Consider the following 17,600-nt stretch of genomic DNA (forward strand, 5'->3'; position numbering starts at 1 on the left):
TATTAAGGACTAATACACCACTTTGATTTATCTAAGTTTTTGCATTCAACACCGCCATCCGATACTGATATCTAACTTATGTCTATGAATTATTACGTGCTTATTTATTTTGCCATGCGTATAATATTGGCTTATCGCCTTAAATTCACCGATAGCAATTTACTGAACGCTGGGTAACGAGCGTTTCCACTGCGACGGCGTCGCGTTATTGCTTTTGACGTGAATTTTTGACTTCTGAAAAAGTATAATTGTTTTTTCGCGCTTTCCTACTGGTCAAAATTCGGTTTATATGTTCCTCATTAAATTTGTAATATTATTATAAAAATCGTAGTGTGAACGCCTTTTGACGTGGATTTTTGATTTCTGAGAAGGGATATTTGTTTTTTGCGCTTTCCTTTTGGTTTATATGTACTTCAATCAATTTTTACTACTTAAAAGTTCTAATAATAATATAAAAATTCATAGAATGAATATTATATAAGCGAGCAACGGCACGATTTTATAGCTTTTGACTTGAATTTTTGACTTAATTTTGTTTTTTGCACTCTCCTATTAAGCAAAATTTGGTTAAGATATGCTTCATTAGTTTTTCACTTATTCTTAGTTGTAATGCTGTAAAAAGTCTTACAGTAAAAATACAACAATTGATTTTGAAGCAGTAAAAATACCACAAAAAAGGCGCTGGAACGCAGTTCCACCGCGTTACAAGACAAAAAATCCCTGCATATATTAATATCAACATTTTGTGCAAATTATTTGTTTCATAATTTAAAAAAAAAAAAATTCTGAGCGGATGAAATGCATGTTCAAAATGGCTGACATTTGGTATGCGCATTAAAGATTGTTTAAAATGCGCATTAAAACAATCGAAAATAAATAATGCGCTTATGCGGTTGAAGAAAATATCCTGAATGACACATTCAAAGACGAGATTGTATAACGATTTGCCTTTTTATCTCAATGCCGCTTGAATTGCTTCTTTTGTGGATAATGTTTCGAGAAGAGCATCCTAAATATTGGTTGTACTGAGTAATGAAACAACATTGATAGAAACAAGTCGTAGATTGCGCCGTGTACAAATGTTAGTTATATAATATTGCATATGTAAATAACTGAATTGAGCAATATAATTTATATAACAGAAGCAATGTTATATGATTTTGAATAAGCACAATCATGCAAGTTTGAGAAGCTTAGATGAAAACAAACTCAATCAAAACACTCTGGTTAGTCAAACGAATCGGAAGAAGAGAAACGGACAGAGAAATAAAAATAAAACCACGATAAGCAGCAATTATTACCGCCGAGTTTGTTTATTTGCTGTCGTGTTTATTTCAACGACTATTTTTCAACCCAACCGTATCTTGAGTTGTTGTGAGTTGAGGCGTCTGAGTAAATCGGAGTTGATGGGCGTACTGGTCGCGCATTTCGTCCGTCCGCCAACAATGTCGATTGGCATACGAACGATAAAATAAAACGAGAGAAATAAACCCGGAGCACGTGTGGGCAACGCCACGCCACGCATGTGTTCACACAGAGAAGCGTTTGATGGGTGAGCGAGCCGACGAGTGGGTGGGCGGGTGGTTGATGTGGGTGGGAAGTCCTCGTTTGGCACGCGCTGCCGCGAGAAACAAGGAGCGAAAAAATCCGAAACAGCCGACATGTGTGCTGTTTTGTGAAAAGCGTCACTGGAAAAGGTTGACAAGCACCGTATAATCGCCGTAATGAAAAATCCGTTTGTTAAATCCGATTCTTCTGCAGCCTTTGTGCGGACTTTAGCGACTATCCGCATACTTCTTTGATGAGATTTGCTACTGTGCTATGCCATAAGCGAGCCTCAAAAGGCATTGTGTGTTTTGATCCGGCTAATATATTTTAGTCATGTATTTATTTCGCAAATACATTTATCTGCAGGGCCTTACAGTTAGACGCCAATGTGCCCTGCATATAAAAACAATGAGATATGTCTACAACATATTTATTTATAAATTCCCGAGTCTCGATAACGCTCAACGATACCACCAATTTTATATTGTTATTTTGCATGTCGTTGATGAAATTCTGATTCGATAATATCGGTGTCCTTACGGACCATCACATCCTTCACAGCGAAGGAGACTCAGCTATTAAAAATATAAATAAATAAATAAAGCATCATTATTTCTTACAACGATCAAAAAAACTGTGGGGGTTTTAATTTACTGTGACCAAAATGATCATCCATTAACAAGGAAACAATATAATAGCGTTAAGAATAGGATCAGATACAAAAGCCCTCGTTACGACCTGAAAAAATTAAATAACACGCAATAAATCCATCATTGAGAGAATATTTTTTTGTTGCGAAACGGTCATAGATATAATAAATCACCGGATCCACAAGATTACCGTTGCAAAATACGACCTTGGACAATCCTCATCAGGCAAATGTCACTATCTAAAGGCGTATACCTTTTTCGCTGTTATAAGAAACGAGTACATCTATTGGCTGGATAATCACTGCACGTTTGTGATTGGTCTGCAAAGTTTGCAGCCCTGGATTCCGAAGAAGAGAAGGCAGTCAATCACAGACTCCGGCAGATACTCGAAGAGACCAGCAGACGCCCGTTGCCCATGGACAATATACGATAATGAACGTACACATCTCACCACCAGTTTCTCTACCACCGCTCGGAGACTACACTAACGCGGCCACACCAATTAAATCTCTGACGATCGTCCACTGACATCATACCTCTGCCAGTTTCTCCACCACCGCTCGGAGAAAACATCTCGTCGTTTATCGTCTGTCGCAACATATGTAAATAATGTAATAAAACACTAACTAGATTCAAACCAAGCGTCTCACTGGCTACGAAGTTATCACACCTCTAGGGTTCTCAAACCTTAAATAACTATTCAGCGTTAAATAAAAAATATATAGATTCACCTTTAAAACTTGAAAGTAAAAATGTAAAGGTGCTTTTTAAATGTTTGTTTTTGGAATTGGCAACATTTTTTCCAGAGACAGACAATTTTACAGCTGACAGCTGATTTGTGCTCAGTTTGGTTTGCCATTTCACCATGAATAGACTTATGTCAGAACAACGCTTGCAAATTGTGCAAATTTATTTCAAAAATCGTAACTATGCGCTTCGTCCATTTTACGGTCAACATTAATGTCCAGCTGAGCAAGTAATTCGAATAGACATGGATCGTTTTCGCACCACGCATACTCTAATTAATAATACGCATCCGCAGAGACGTCGTACAGTGCGCACTGAAGAAGTTTTTTCTGCTGTGGAGCGTAGTATTGCGGAGGACGCAAAAGAGTCGATTCGCCATTATGCACAGCAATTGAAAGTGTTTCCATTCTCTTTATGGAAGATTTTGCAAAAAGATTTATTTACCAGCTTGCAAGATCAGCTCATGCTTGACCATTGTTCGGTGAATGGGCAGAAAACGAGGTTTTTGAAATACTTGACCATCTTTCGGTAAATGAAACGAAAACGAGAAGTAAGACCTTGATTTACGAGCTTGTAAGATCTATTTTTTTTCACAACATATTTTTCCCTCCCCCTACTCACGGAAAAATGAAATTACGTCCTGAATTTTAAATCATAAATTCTCGGGTTATCCTTCAAAAAAAAAACGTGAAAAAACATTCTAATATATCCTGAACACATTTTAAAAAAAAAATGTTATTTTAGTAAAATTATATTGGAATACATTTTAACCGGAAGATATACATACATATATTTTTACCAGTGAAAATATAATTTATCTGGCAGGTGCTAGTGAAATTATATGATTTCAACTATTCCATATGTAATAATATATACATTTATGTAGCTGTTATTATTTATTTACATGCGATGTATAATAACTAAATTGTTTTTTGAGCAAAAAAAACAAGTTTTCCAAGTAATTATGAATTTTATGAAAATACTAGAAAATTAACATTATTTTTTTTTATAATCATCATCACAATTTTCAATCTTAATAGCTTATAATAATATTGTCTTTCAATACTCTGTAAGGGAATACAAATTCAAGTGTATATATAACTATTTATATGTATATATAAGTTTTCTGTGTAGCTGCCATTATAAAATAAAATTAAGTTGATTAACAAATTAAGTCGATATATTAATAAGAGATATTCTTAAAAATATTTGATGTTAATATGGTTAAAACTACGGCAGTACCGTATCCAAAAATTTTGTTACATAAATGACCAAAAATTTTGAAACGGTGTTTCAGACGCTATTTTATAACATGATAATACATTATGCTATTGAACAAAATCTGCTGAAAAATCTAACTGAATCTATTTCTTGATTGTGTTATGATGTATGACAAAATAAAAACTCTTTACGATAAGAAAAAGCGATCAGCACAGTAATTGTAGAAAAATACACTACCAAATAAAATTGTGAAACTGAAACTACTTTATTATAAATTTATAATGACTGTTTTATGGACTGCCATGAACTTAAACATATTGGTAAATAAAAAAAACGGTAATAATCCAAGAGGTTTTAATAACCTTTAACGGGTGGGTAATCAAAACAGCTTAAAATAGCAAATAAAAAACACAAAAACTACGCTTATGTTATAACCAACGCACTTTTTAAAAATATTTTTGATAGGATTACAAAATATGTAGTAAAAATTATTCTTCATAAGCTAAAGTAGCTCATTATTAGAGAAGTTTTAATACCTAATATGAGCTGGATCGATTTTAACTATTCATGATATTTATTCGTGAATAGTTAAACATCTAGGTTGACATAATTTGTGATGATCAGTCGTAATTGAAATTATATAATAATTACTAATTGCGATCTTCCTGATACGATAGAAAAACATTAGGGTTCATATGGAATTTGAGCCCAAATCTTCCAAGTAAATAGTCAGCGACTTATACCACTCGTCTATCGTGCTAGACATTCACCATACTCTTTAGACACATTAAAAACAGATTATAAATTGCTTATCATTTCTTATATATAATATCCGATTTTTAACAACTTCTGCTAAATGTACTTTTATCAATTACTTTTTGCACTACTGGAATATATAAATTTAATTAGTAATTTATTCTTCCTACATTTTCGTCAACAAAGCGCATCCAAACTTTGAGCAATATATAACCGAATATATACATAACTAAACTTTTGGGCTAACTCGTTTAGGGTTTGGGGCGAAACGCGATTTAGACACACATCACGAGTTTGCCATATTAAACTATATGCAGAATTTACTAAATTATTAGCAAATATGAATAGCAAACAGGAGCCTTCAAATTGCCATTCGACTATATATGTACATACATATTTTATGTCATATACCCAAATATGCCACATTTTTGAAACTATTAAGTTACAATTGACCAACCCTTATTTGACAATAAACAAACAAGACCTTCAATTTGATAACGGGTATTAAATTTTGCCGGCTGAACAATTAAAATGGAAGCTTTGTTGAAATAAAAAACAACAGTCTCTATTATATACAGTTTCCGTCGATCGTTAACGGTACTGAGTTCATTGGGGTTGAAACAGTCTGGTTTTGAAGTATAAAATGCATATGCATGAGTTTTATTCTATTATATAGTGAATCAATTCGAAACAATAGAAGCTTTAATAATATTTAAAATATTGTTTTATGATTAAAGTTATTTAATTTTACTTAAATGTAGTAAACGAAAATTATAATAATGGATTGCTAATTTAAAAAGTAGACATTGTGTTAATAACTGAATTATTTACAGAATACGTCAAATCAGTATGAAATCTAATAACTCATGTATATTCATGTCTCAGAAACAATTTTGAAAATCTGCCAAATTTTATTCAACGACTATAAAAATCGGAATCTGCATTAGAGCATAAAATAAATCATATATTATAACGATTATGTGTCATTATGTGGACTTTAAAGTACCACTCGCACTCAACTACTAGCAGGTAATTTAAAAATCTGATATTAGACGGCATCCTTTTGATACTGAGTACTACTTTTTACAAGTCTTAATTTTTTTTCGTACTTTTATCAATAGAAATTACTTTTCTTCTTTAATTTTTGATGTAAAACTGGATCAACCACACTGTTTTATTCCGCATAGATTATCAAGGTTTTGTAAACCTAAGGTGTGTGTGACTTTGGTGCCAGTGAAATAGGTTTACGCCTTTAGAAAGCGACATTCGCTTGATGGGCATTGTCCAAGATCGGTTAATGCAACAGGAATCTTGTGGATCCAGTGATTTATTATATCCGTGCTCCTTTCTCAACAAAGAAATATTCTCTCAATGATGGAGATTTACAGTAAGAACACTAGCGTGTAATTTTTTCTGGTCGTAATGGGAGCTTTCGTATGTGGTCCTATTTTTAACGCTATTGTTTGGTTTCCTTGTTGATGGATGATCATTTTGGTAATAGTGAATTAACGCAATTGAGAATAAGACCCCTTTAAACGTGAGCATCTGTATGTGGTCACCATTGATCAATCACAAAGCTCTTATGCCTCTCAAAAGCGGTGATCAAGTCTCTCGATTTTAAAATACAGACATGGAAATCGGCTTAGTTTTGCTTGGTACAAGTTCTGTTCCAAATCTAGTAGAAAAATCAAATTTTGACTTGTACTAGTTTAAGATGGAAGATTCTAAATGAAGTGGCTTTTAAAAAATAGGCAGGGTCTTTCCTTCGTTCCTACTCTAGACTTTCTGGCAGATGAAACGACTCGAAACAAAAACAGACTGTTGTTTGACATGCCATTTTTTAATTTGAATTTTAATAACTTGAAATTTAGCAACGTTGTCATGAGCACTGTAACTTGTGTATATGCTAGCTACATTATACCGACTTGTAGGTACTTGTATTGGACTTTCATTGCTTTGATCCATTTAAAAGTGGTCCTAATAAAAACAAATCCCTGATCGTCGGCGTGACGAAATAACTTGTTCGGCAGGTCACAAATATAATACTTATAGAAATTAGTTTTATTACACTTTTAATGAGTAATTACGATTAATTTTAGCTCAACGTTAGGTTCCAATTAGTGTTTCTTTTCGAGAAAAATGTCAAATCGAGAATTTTTATTAAGGATTTTTTATTATATAAAATTAAATTTGTATGAATATTTTTAAAATGTTTACAACCACTGCCCTTTTTACAACGCTGTATAAGTAAAGGCTTGTTCATGCCTAATATGCATATTTTTAAAAGGTTTTAATAGGGGTCTGAGACTGACAAAAAAATGCTTACAAATTTTAAACAGTAAATCGCCATATTTTTGCTTAAGTAATAAACAAAGACACTCAGATAAGAAACCTTTCCGAAGGTGTTTGTGACAGACGTTTGAAAATATGCATACTTTTTTGGAAGATCGAAAGTATTAAAATGACCAACATTTTTTTGCGATTTTCTATTACTTTAACCGGCTGGCGAATTTATTTTTGCGGTGGTGATCCTAGAACCCGCTCTGATAAGTAAAAATTTTGCATGGAAATCGGCAAAATGCAAAACAATTTAGGACTATTATATTTTTCGATAAACCAAAAAGGTTATTTTTTATGTTGTTTTTGTAAAGTAGCAGAAGTTATTATTGACAGTTGTCTCACTATTATTATTGACAGTTAAAAGGGCCTTAATTATTTTGTTTAGCCATTAGAAATATCACTTCTGAGCTAAGCTCGAAATTTCAACAGGTGATTAAAAAGAAATTACATACATATAATCGAAAAAAACAGAAATTGATGTCATTTATTAAATAGTTGCGAAATCCAGAATCTTTCACAAGTCAAAAAAAGAAGGCATTCTTTAGTTATTCTTAAAAAGCAGAATTATTTAAATGTGGAAAGAAATTATTCACATAACATTTAATGGCTCGACGAATTCTAAGGACCATCGAAACTACAAAAAAATATTAGAATCCATTTATGATTGACCCAACAATTAGAAAAATAAATTTCTTTCGACCTTACATAATAGTATTCTCAAGAATTCTCGAGAAATTTAGGAAATGAAGTCGAGAAGTCTCATTTTTTGAGAAATGAAAATAATTCAGAAATCAGAATGTCTAGTTCTGACATTATATTAGTCACAAAACTTATTTAGGTTAGATTATTATTCTTAATAAATAATACATTGTTTAAGCTCTATGAAAACTAGATATTATAGTAACATTAAGTTTTAATTTAGTAGATAATTTATTGTATCTATAGTCTTTCAGGTATTTCAAATAAACCCTATTTTTTATTTTATTGAAAAATATTTTTTAAATTGAAATTTATTTAAAATGATTATTTTTGTGAACTTTTTAATGTATTAAAAAATATTCAATACATAAAATAAATTCCTAAATTCGTATCCGAGTTTTACGTTGTATTAATATAAATAAATACAAATGGTATAGCTAACCGAAAATTCTAGTTTCTGCGGAACGTCGCTCTAATATCCATTTAGAAAGCTTTCGCCTGGATATTTTCCATTTTCCAAGGGCGAAGAGTTTAAGCAAAAGGTTATCTTTAAACCTTTCTTGCTTCAGTGACACAGCGACGGTTACAGCGTCAAAAGATAAAATACTAACAAAAGCTCTTTAATCTCGTACCGTCGTATCGCTTGATTTTTTATAACTTTTTAAAATAAATAGATAATATCTAGAATGTACAAAATAAAATAAATATCACTTAAAAAAATGTAGATTGAAATTAAAAAAGGGTTTAAATACATAAACACAATGCATATGTGTATATATGCATATTTGTATATTTTATGTGTGAAAGCTCCGCTCGCATCAGAATGGAAAAGTAATATGTAGATCAGATGCTTTCAACTAGATGTTCGTGGCCTGAATTCGGGATGCATATTATTATATTGTATGCTGAGTTGGGCTTTTACATGTGCATATATAATAATACTATATATTTTTATTGCATATGTATATAAAATGAATATATTTTATCATTATTTTTAAAGTAAAATACATACTAATCTCAAGCAAATGCTTCTCTGGAATTATGTGTTTTGCGCGCAGTTTGATTCGTTTTTAACGATGTACAATTTTTATCGAGTATTTCGAAAATTTAACCGCGACTATAAATGTGGATGAAGAGGCGTTATCTTAATATCCAACGTATCTGAGGCCATAAACGTACCATAAGGACATTTGCGAATCCACAAAAGAGTAAAAGGAGACGCCGTAATGCCATTTTGAGGAGCTTCCGTCTGCGGGGGAAGCTTTTCGCGAAAAATAAGCTTTTGTTTGCTTCGTGTGTCGTGTCGCGTGTGTTTACGTTCGCCGATTGGTAGAAATATGAGAGAATTGTTTGAATATACGTAAAAGGGGTGCATGGCTGGGACAAAGGAATGTATGGGGTTGAATAGAATTTTTATTAGAATAACTGCGCGACGTATTCTAAAGGTTAATCTGGGTTTTTAAGAAGAGAAAAAGGTATATAAAAATAGTACCGTCTCGTTGAAGCGACGTCTCCTCTCTCCACGGCCAAAAGAAACTTTTTTTCGTCTAGAGACAGTTGTGCCATCTCTTGATGAGGTCTTACCACGTTCTCTTCTTCCATCATGCCGTGGATGCTGTGTCTCTGAAATTAAAAATAAAACAGTATTATATCTATCGATTATAGAAAATATATCGCTAAAACATAATAAACATCTAGCGTAACGTAAGTTCTTTATATTAAAATAAACACCTATTTTTATTTTATCATTAGATACATAAAATCTGCACTAATAATTATACTTATGTACATCAATAATAATAAAAAAGATTATGTATATGTAAAATTACGTATTTATTTCATCAGTATTTTTTTAATTGTCGTTTTTTGTAATTAAATACCATTTTTCTTAGATATATTTTGTAATTTAATATTAGGCAAAAATAATTAATTTTAAACGATTTTTTTTTGCATTACAAAAACATATTTTTCAAGTGAAAATTGTTCGATATTTTTTTACAAATGCATAATTATTAATAATATACTGTTGTATATAATTTATTTTTTAAAGCATCGGTAAATAAATATATGTTACTATTTTGCTAATACGTATATTTTTATAACATTTTTTATCAAAAATAATAAATTAGCTGATATATACATATGTAGATGTGTTGTTTTTTTAGTATATTTTTAACTTCCTTCTAGCACAGGTAATTATTGTATTATGTGATTTATTTGAATAGTGAAATTTCTGTCCTATAAAATATTTAAGAAAAAACAATCACAGATTCAGAAATTAACTCAAAAAAAGACTAGTAAAAATCGTACATATGAATCTTTGAAAAAAACTCTTAACATATAAAAATATATATAATTATATATAATTATAAATAATTTAGCGATGTATATAATATATTTTTTATCAGCATCGATAAATAACTATATGCCATTATTTCGCTAATGTTACATTTTATAACATTATTTGCAAAAATAATAAACTAGCTAATTTACACATATGAAAAATTAAATGTTGTTTTTTCAGTATGTTCTTAGCTTTCTTTTAGCACAAGTAAATAATTTGTATTATGTGATTTATGTGAATAGTAAAATTTTCTGTCGTATAAAATATTAAAAAAACAAACATTCATAAGCAAACTATAACTTTGTTGAAGACCACAACATAATATAAAACAAAACCTTAACATAAGTCAAATGTAAGAAATAATAGATAAGAAATTTCGATAGAAATTAAAATTATCGGTTTTAAAACAAGCAAGATTCAATTTTAATAAAATACATGAAAATATACACATACAAAAGAGTAAATATACATTTTTTCCTCTTAGCAACGAAAAAAATATATAAACAAATGACAGAATCAAGTCAAAAACGACACAAAGAAAATCTCTTTTGGCAGAGATAGGATCAAAACTACTCCTAAAATGACGAAACCCAAAATCTAAGGTCGAAACATTGGCAAGGAATGTGACAGACAGAGAGAAAAATATATGCAACCTTTCATATCTACCAAAGGTGAGTACCGTGTTGAATTCTAACAAAAATAAAAACAATATTTAAATATCCATAGTTACATAAATAAATATGAATGTGTCAAACAATAAGCTAATACAAAATATTGAGGGAGGGTCCACCCAGCTACGCAATTAACGCTAAGGTCATTTTAACGAGACCTCAGCGGATCATCCTGCTGTTGTAAATTGTACTTACTAACAATAATCTGTTGCCAGATTTTTCCGGTGACTATTTTATTTGCAAAGTTATCGGCAAGCAATATTTAATTTTTTTTTTTACAAAAATAATCTGTAACTAATATTTAAATAAGTTTAAAATGTGTTCAATGCTTAGAATAATATTATAATCACGTACATAAATGTAATTTTTTGAGTAAAAAACATATTGTCGTAAAAATTCAATGCAAAAATATTATTCAATATTTTTTTAATCGTCACTCATAAAAAAACTAATGTGAACAATCAAATTTATACATTAATCGACTCTTTTCTAAAATAAGTTTAATGTACTTATGTTTTATTAGAGCACTGTATTTTTAACTAAGTGACCATTTGTCCTCGATTTCTTGGGAGAGTCGCTAAAACAATATTTGTCTTCGATCTTAGATTTCTCTAATGCATAGAAAATATAATAAATATACGAAGCCATAATTTTACATACAAACATACTTTTTTTAGGGATGAAAAAAAGGGAAAGAGAAACAAGGAATTAAATTAAAAAAATAATAATATATATACAACATATATATGAGCTAATTTTTAATAGTCGTCAGTCGATATTAAGCCAGCTGTTATTATTTTGGTAGTTTTTAAATTCTGTAATAAAAATACTCACATACATATAATATCGATTGTTAATAAATAAAATTCGAAAGTCCTATATAAATACGTCATTAAAAAAATACTATAAATATAATACAGTAAGCTTACAAAAAAGTATTGTTTTTTTAATTAAAATATTTCTGTTATGAAGTTTGTTTTTGATTAAAAAAACATTATATTTTTGATAAAATGTTAGTAAATATCTAATTTTAGTTATTGATTATTTTTTGCAGCAATACAAATTTTATTTTTATTTTAATTCAAATCTTACTTTTATTATCTTATTTATATCATTATCAGAATTTGTTGTAAAGACTAGTTTTTTCAAGTTGTGTGTTTTTATTTACCAGGAATCAATTATTTTTCCATAATTATTTCTGTTGCTATTTATTTATTTATATTTGTATTGTATTTATAGTGAAATATAGAAAAAAACAGTATTTCTCAACGTTTAATTGCTTTGATTGATTTTACCACGTTTTTGTATTAGTGAGTTTTAATAATTTATTTCAACGTTTTTCTAATATTAAATTGCGTTAATTTATTTTTCAAATTTTTGGTTTTTGTAAAAATCAATTTAAAGGTTTTTAATATTTTTCATATAAAATTAATATAACATAATTTTTGTTATGTATTATTTAATTTATAAAAAAAATATTATATGAATATAATGTTTTTTTTTATTTCTTTAGTTATATATGTGGATATATAACTATCTGGGGTACCTGAAAATAGGTAAATATCGACCGCCGTACATGTACGGCTACTTAAAAATCTTAGATTTGATCCTACCAATCCAGATCAAATTCCAATAATAAAATACATAGCTCCAATAATTTTACGGTTTGTAGAAAATAATCATTTATTAATCAATAAATTAGTAAATTTTAAATTTAATAATAATTTTTTTTATTAATAATTTTTATATTAAAATGTTAATGATATTAAATTTCAAATTTAAAGTTGAATATTAATTCTAATACGCCTTGTAAATATATTGTTTAAGTTCATTGGTCATATTGTTTCAAAATGGCTTGTATTTAAATAATATTACAAATCAAAATTCAGCAAATAATTAAAAAAACATTTATAAATAAACATAAAAATTAAATTAATAAAATCCACTTTATTATTAATTCGTAATTAAAAAAAAAATATATAGAAAATAGTAAAAATAATAATAAAAAAATACGGGAGATAACGGTTTTTAAGAACATGATAACTGCTGTAGTTTTAATTCATGAATTATAATTATTTAAAATATTAATTCTATCTTGATTCAGAGTAACTATTATTTAAAAACATTAAAATCATAACAATAAAGGAAAATCCCATAGCAACAAAACTGAATATTTTTTCTTAAGCACATTTTTGCTTAAAGAAATCTACAAAATTATTGTAGTATATATCTAAAGAAATTATGATTTGTGAAAGCAATTTTTGAAAAGAATCATTTTGAAGAATCATTCAGAAGATTTTGAAATTTTTTTATTTATTTTGTGCAAAAATAAATTATTTAAATTATTCACATAAGATTGCCGAAAATTTTTCTTGGCGGAACTGCGAGAGAAAAAACTCAACAAATCGTAAATATTGTTATTATTAGTATACAAATATTTTCTGTCGATTTTTAGATAGCAGAAATATTCTCTGTTAAAATATAAACATACAGTCAAAATATAACTACAAAAACATACCATTAATTAAATAGTATGTTGTTCATTAACTGATAATTTATCTAACTACTAAAAGTTTTAATTAATAGCTAAAAAAAACAAATAAATACTGACAAGACAATACAAATTAATAACTCAATAAAATAGCAAAAGATGTAAAACATAAAATACGAACAACTATAATATTAATCGTATTAATTTTTTTGTTGCAAAATTTGTATAATTAAGAAAAAAATACCTGAGTAAATAGGAATTAGAGAAACAACAACGATTTTCTTTTTTTAAAACAAAAAACATACATTTTGCTTTATATATGCGATGAAAATATCACACATCAAAAAAGCATGTAATCATAAAAAAGCGTCACAAGAAAATTAGACAAATTCATTATCACTGAAAGCAACATTAAAAAATCTAACATTAACTAAGATTTTTCCTGTGAAAATAACAGAATACAGAAGAGAATTAGATAAATTTATAAAAGCTTACTATTATATCACTTGATTTCAATGAACCAGATAGTTTTTGTCCTCCCTGTAAAGTAGACAATTATGTTTAGGTAATTAAATATAATATTTTATCACACTTATGGGATAAAGTAAAGATTTTAAGCACAATAACAACTAGAGAGTTATTTTTTAATTATATTTTTTTTAATAAAATATTGATCCTTTTTTAACTAGCTTGAAAACAAACACATATTTAATGATAGCTTAGTTCATTACCAAACTTTAATACATATTTCACTTCACATCAAACAACACATTCAATATACAATGTTTAAATTTAGCCAGCATATAAAAGTAACTATACATCAAACTACAACAGCACAGAGCGCTCATAAATCTTGTAACCTTTTCCATCCACATGTCGATAACTCTCGTTCTACTTTTCATACAAAACACATTTGATTATTATTTTTTTCTCATATAAAACTTTGTTGGAATTCATCTCATGTATATTATATAAACAACCTTAAACCCTACGTACTTTTATGCTTAACCTCAGTCTCCGAAAGATTACATCTTCATCCATATTAATGATGGACGACGACGTTAAAAACAACCATGTCCTATATTTACTTAGAGCTTTGAACTTGCTGGAAGAGAGAGGTCTTCTTCTCGTTTAGCATTGACATATTAGGTTTAAAGCTGACGGGCGCGTTTTTCGACGCTTAGACATCCCTTTTTTTCCACGGCATTCCACTTAGAATACATGATATTCCAAAAAGCAATATCCGTTTCAGACGTCTTCGCTTACATTGCAAAATCTCTTATGATAATATGCCATAAAATTTAAATAAAATAACTCTTACTTTACTGATAAATTTCATTTAAAATCAATTACAAGTACTCCTAATTGAATCTACTGACTAAAATAGAGAGATAGACAAACCTTTGATTGAAATTACTGTACTTTTTATTATATTATTTATAATTTATTATATTATACTTAAATGATTTTTTTTATTAAAGAATATATTATTACTAATTTTTTTAAAATATATATTATAATCTTTACCCTTTTGCCTAATTTTTGCTGCAGTCTTAATGAACCGTTTAATTATTAGAATAATTTTATTTCATTTCTCAGTATTATTTTCACCAACTTAAAACATCGATATATATCAGCACAGCATCGTACATAAATAACACACAAATCAATTAATGTGTCTAGATTAGATTCGGGACAGCAACTCTGAATGTAAATAGCTTGCGAATTATTGTGGTATGGATTAATTTAGCTATTCGCTAAAACATACTGCCCAAGCCACTTAGCATTAAATAGCATATTTAGTTTAACGAGGGCCGTTATTTTTACGTTTCGTGTCTTTTTTTGCTCAGAGAGGCGATCGTAAAGTTTTCGGGGAATAAATCGCGAGAGATATAAAATTTGCCGATCATCAAATGGGGGCGAGTCGTAAAATCTAACACCCGGGGCAAAAGCCCATTTGCCGTGTTGTTATTTGGAATTATTCCATTATTGTTATTTTAGTGATTTAGCATATTTACGACACCCTAACAATAGCAGACAATGAGTTGCGTTACGCCTAAAGATCTAAAAATTCTCGCCACTCAAAAGTGATGGGAGGGATTAGGAATGGTGGTTAAAATCGTTGCTTTTATATTTAACTATAATACAATTATAATTGTATATTTAAAAGTATAAGCGATAAAATATATATATTTACACTGCATCATTTTACGACCTTGAAAGATATGTCATTTTATTGATCTACAATAGAACACAAGCGGGAGTAAAATTAAAGTTATTTTCTAAATTTATGCCATTTGTGCCCATTTGCAAAAATTAAACTGATTTAAGTACCTCTGGTATTATTACAAGAAACACGATTATCCGTAAATAAAAATGAATTATTAAATAATATTGCATATTAATGCCATACACATAGCTAAATGTATTTTATTTTTATAGTAATAGATACACATATATTTACTAGTAAAATATTAAAAAAAACATTTAAATTTAAAATAGAAAAAAACATATAAGTATAAAAATCAGGCGCGTATGGTGAGATACATTCCCTTTCGCTCGCTCTCGTGCTAAGTAACGAGAGTGAGCGAGAGATAAAGGCGTACGTTACATGCGTTCCGAATGCCCTGTTGTTCTCACTCATTCTCGTCACTTAACACGCGAGCGAGCGAAAGGTAAAGTATCTTACAATACGCGCCTGATAAAAATATGTATAAAATACTATTTATATTTATATTACTACAGCAGCGGTTTTTAACTTGGGGCGCGGGAAGGTTTCTAACTATATACTTGTATTCTTATGGTATTTAAAAACCGTTGTTATTTTCACTGGCATCAGCCATATGTTTTTGTTTGAAACCCATTAGGAAAGTTTGGTTGCCCATTTTATAAATCTGTACCTAAATCTACCATTGTTTCTGTGACAGTATATCGAGAAACTTCTTGAGATGAGCACATTTTTCAGGCCAAATTAATTTAGTATCCGCGCCAAAAATAATAAAATAACAACTTGTATTAGGTGAGAATCGGACAACTGTCAATAATCACGCGAGTTTAAAGTGTCAGATACATGTACGTCATTTTAAGTAAAAATTTTAGTATATAGTCAGTGGTCGTTTTTTAATATTTCGATTTCATCTGTATTTCAATAAATGACATGCATTTTTAAAGCCAATTTTGAGAGGAGCGTCCCTTCACGTAAATATTATTAAATAAAATTCAAATAAAGCACATCTAAGCTCAATTTTGACCAATAGGAGAGCGCAAAAAACAATTATCTATGTTCAGAAGTCAAAAGCAATAAAATTATGCCGTCGCAGTGGAAACGCTCGGTTATCGAGAGTTCATATTAAGATTTTTATTATAATTTAAAAAATTAAATGAGGAACATCTAAACCGAATTTTGACCAATAGGAGAGCGCAAAATACAATTATCCCTTCTCAGAAGTCAAAAATTCACGTCAAAAGCAATAAAATCGTGCCATCGCCGACGCAGTGGGAACGCTCGTTACCGAGCGTTCCCACTGCGACGGCGCTGACACGATTTTATTGCTTTTGACGTGAATTTTTGACTTCTGAGAAGTGATAATTGTTTTTGCGCCCTCCTATTGACCAAAATTCTGTTTGAATATACTTTAACCAATTCTTTTATATAAAAAGTTTGTAATAATATTGCTAAGAATAGCTATCATATATTTAAAATATACTTTACTATTAAAGTGTAGAGATAAGTTAGCTTAGTTTGTATTTTGGACTTAATCTGACAAAAGTTCTATATATATAATTAGTTTTATAACCTTCATTATGTTAGGTTTGGGTTAGAACAGCAAATGAACAGTCAAATTGAGTTTCATATCAGTTTAATAATGTTTTTGCATATTAAAATATATATCTACTGGTGAAAATGTATTTGGACGTAACTAGTAAGAATATAACTTTAACAAAAAATAAATGGAAATACTAAAAAACACTAATTTTAATACAACGCTGGCAAAATTTTATTGTTTAATCGAATCAAATAAAAAAATTAATAATGAGAAATTTAATTATATTATTAAGTTAGTTGGAAATAAACTTGAATATTACAATCAGCATTTTGAAACACCCAAGAATTTCGCAGATTCTTAAAAGCT

General features: G+C 29.2%; 1 protein-coding gene across 8 annotated transcripts in view; it reads right to left on the reverse strand.

The window, feature by feature from the left end:
• The window catches only part of Trpgamma (Transient receptor potential cation channel gamma), a 217,182-nt gene that overhangs the window by 38,700 nt on the left and 160,882 nt on the right, over positions 1 to 17,600 (reverse strand). For 7 of the 8 annotated variants that reach the window (XM_088201855.1, XM_088201854.1, XM_088201852.1 and 4 more), the window contains one exon: positions 9,454 to 9,584. In XM_088201855.1, coding sequence (XP_088057981.1) covers positions 9,454 to 9,584 — 131 coding nt within the window. Of the gene's footprint in view, positions 1 to 9,453; positions 9,585 to 13,962; positions 14,008 to 17,600 lie in introns of all 8 variants that reach the window. The other variant, XM_088201856.1, reaches the window with a different exon arrangement.

The sequence above is a fragment of the Plectrocnemia conspersa genome, unplaced genomic scaffold, assembly GCF_051122295.1.
Source record: "Plectrocnemia conspersa isolate PC_06_02 unplaced genomic scaffold, ASM5112229v1 ptg000013l, whole genome shotgun sequence".
Classification (NCBI taxonomy): Eukaryota; Metazoa; Arthropoda; class Insecta; order Trichoptera; family Polycentropodidae; genus Plectrocnemia; species Plectrocnemia conspersa.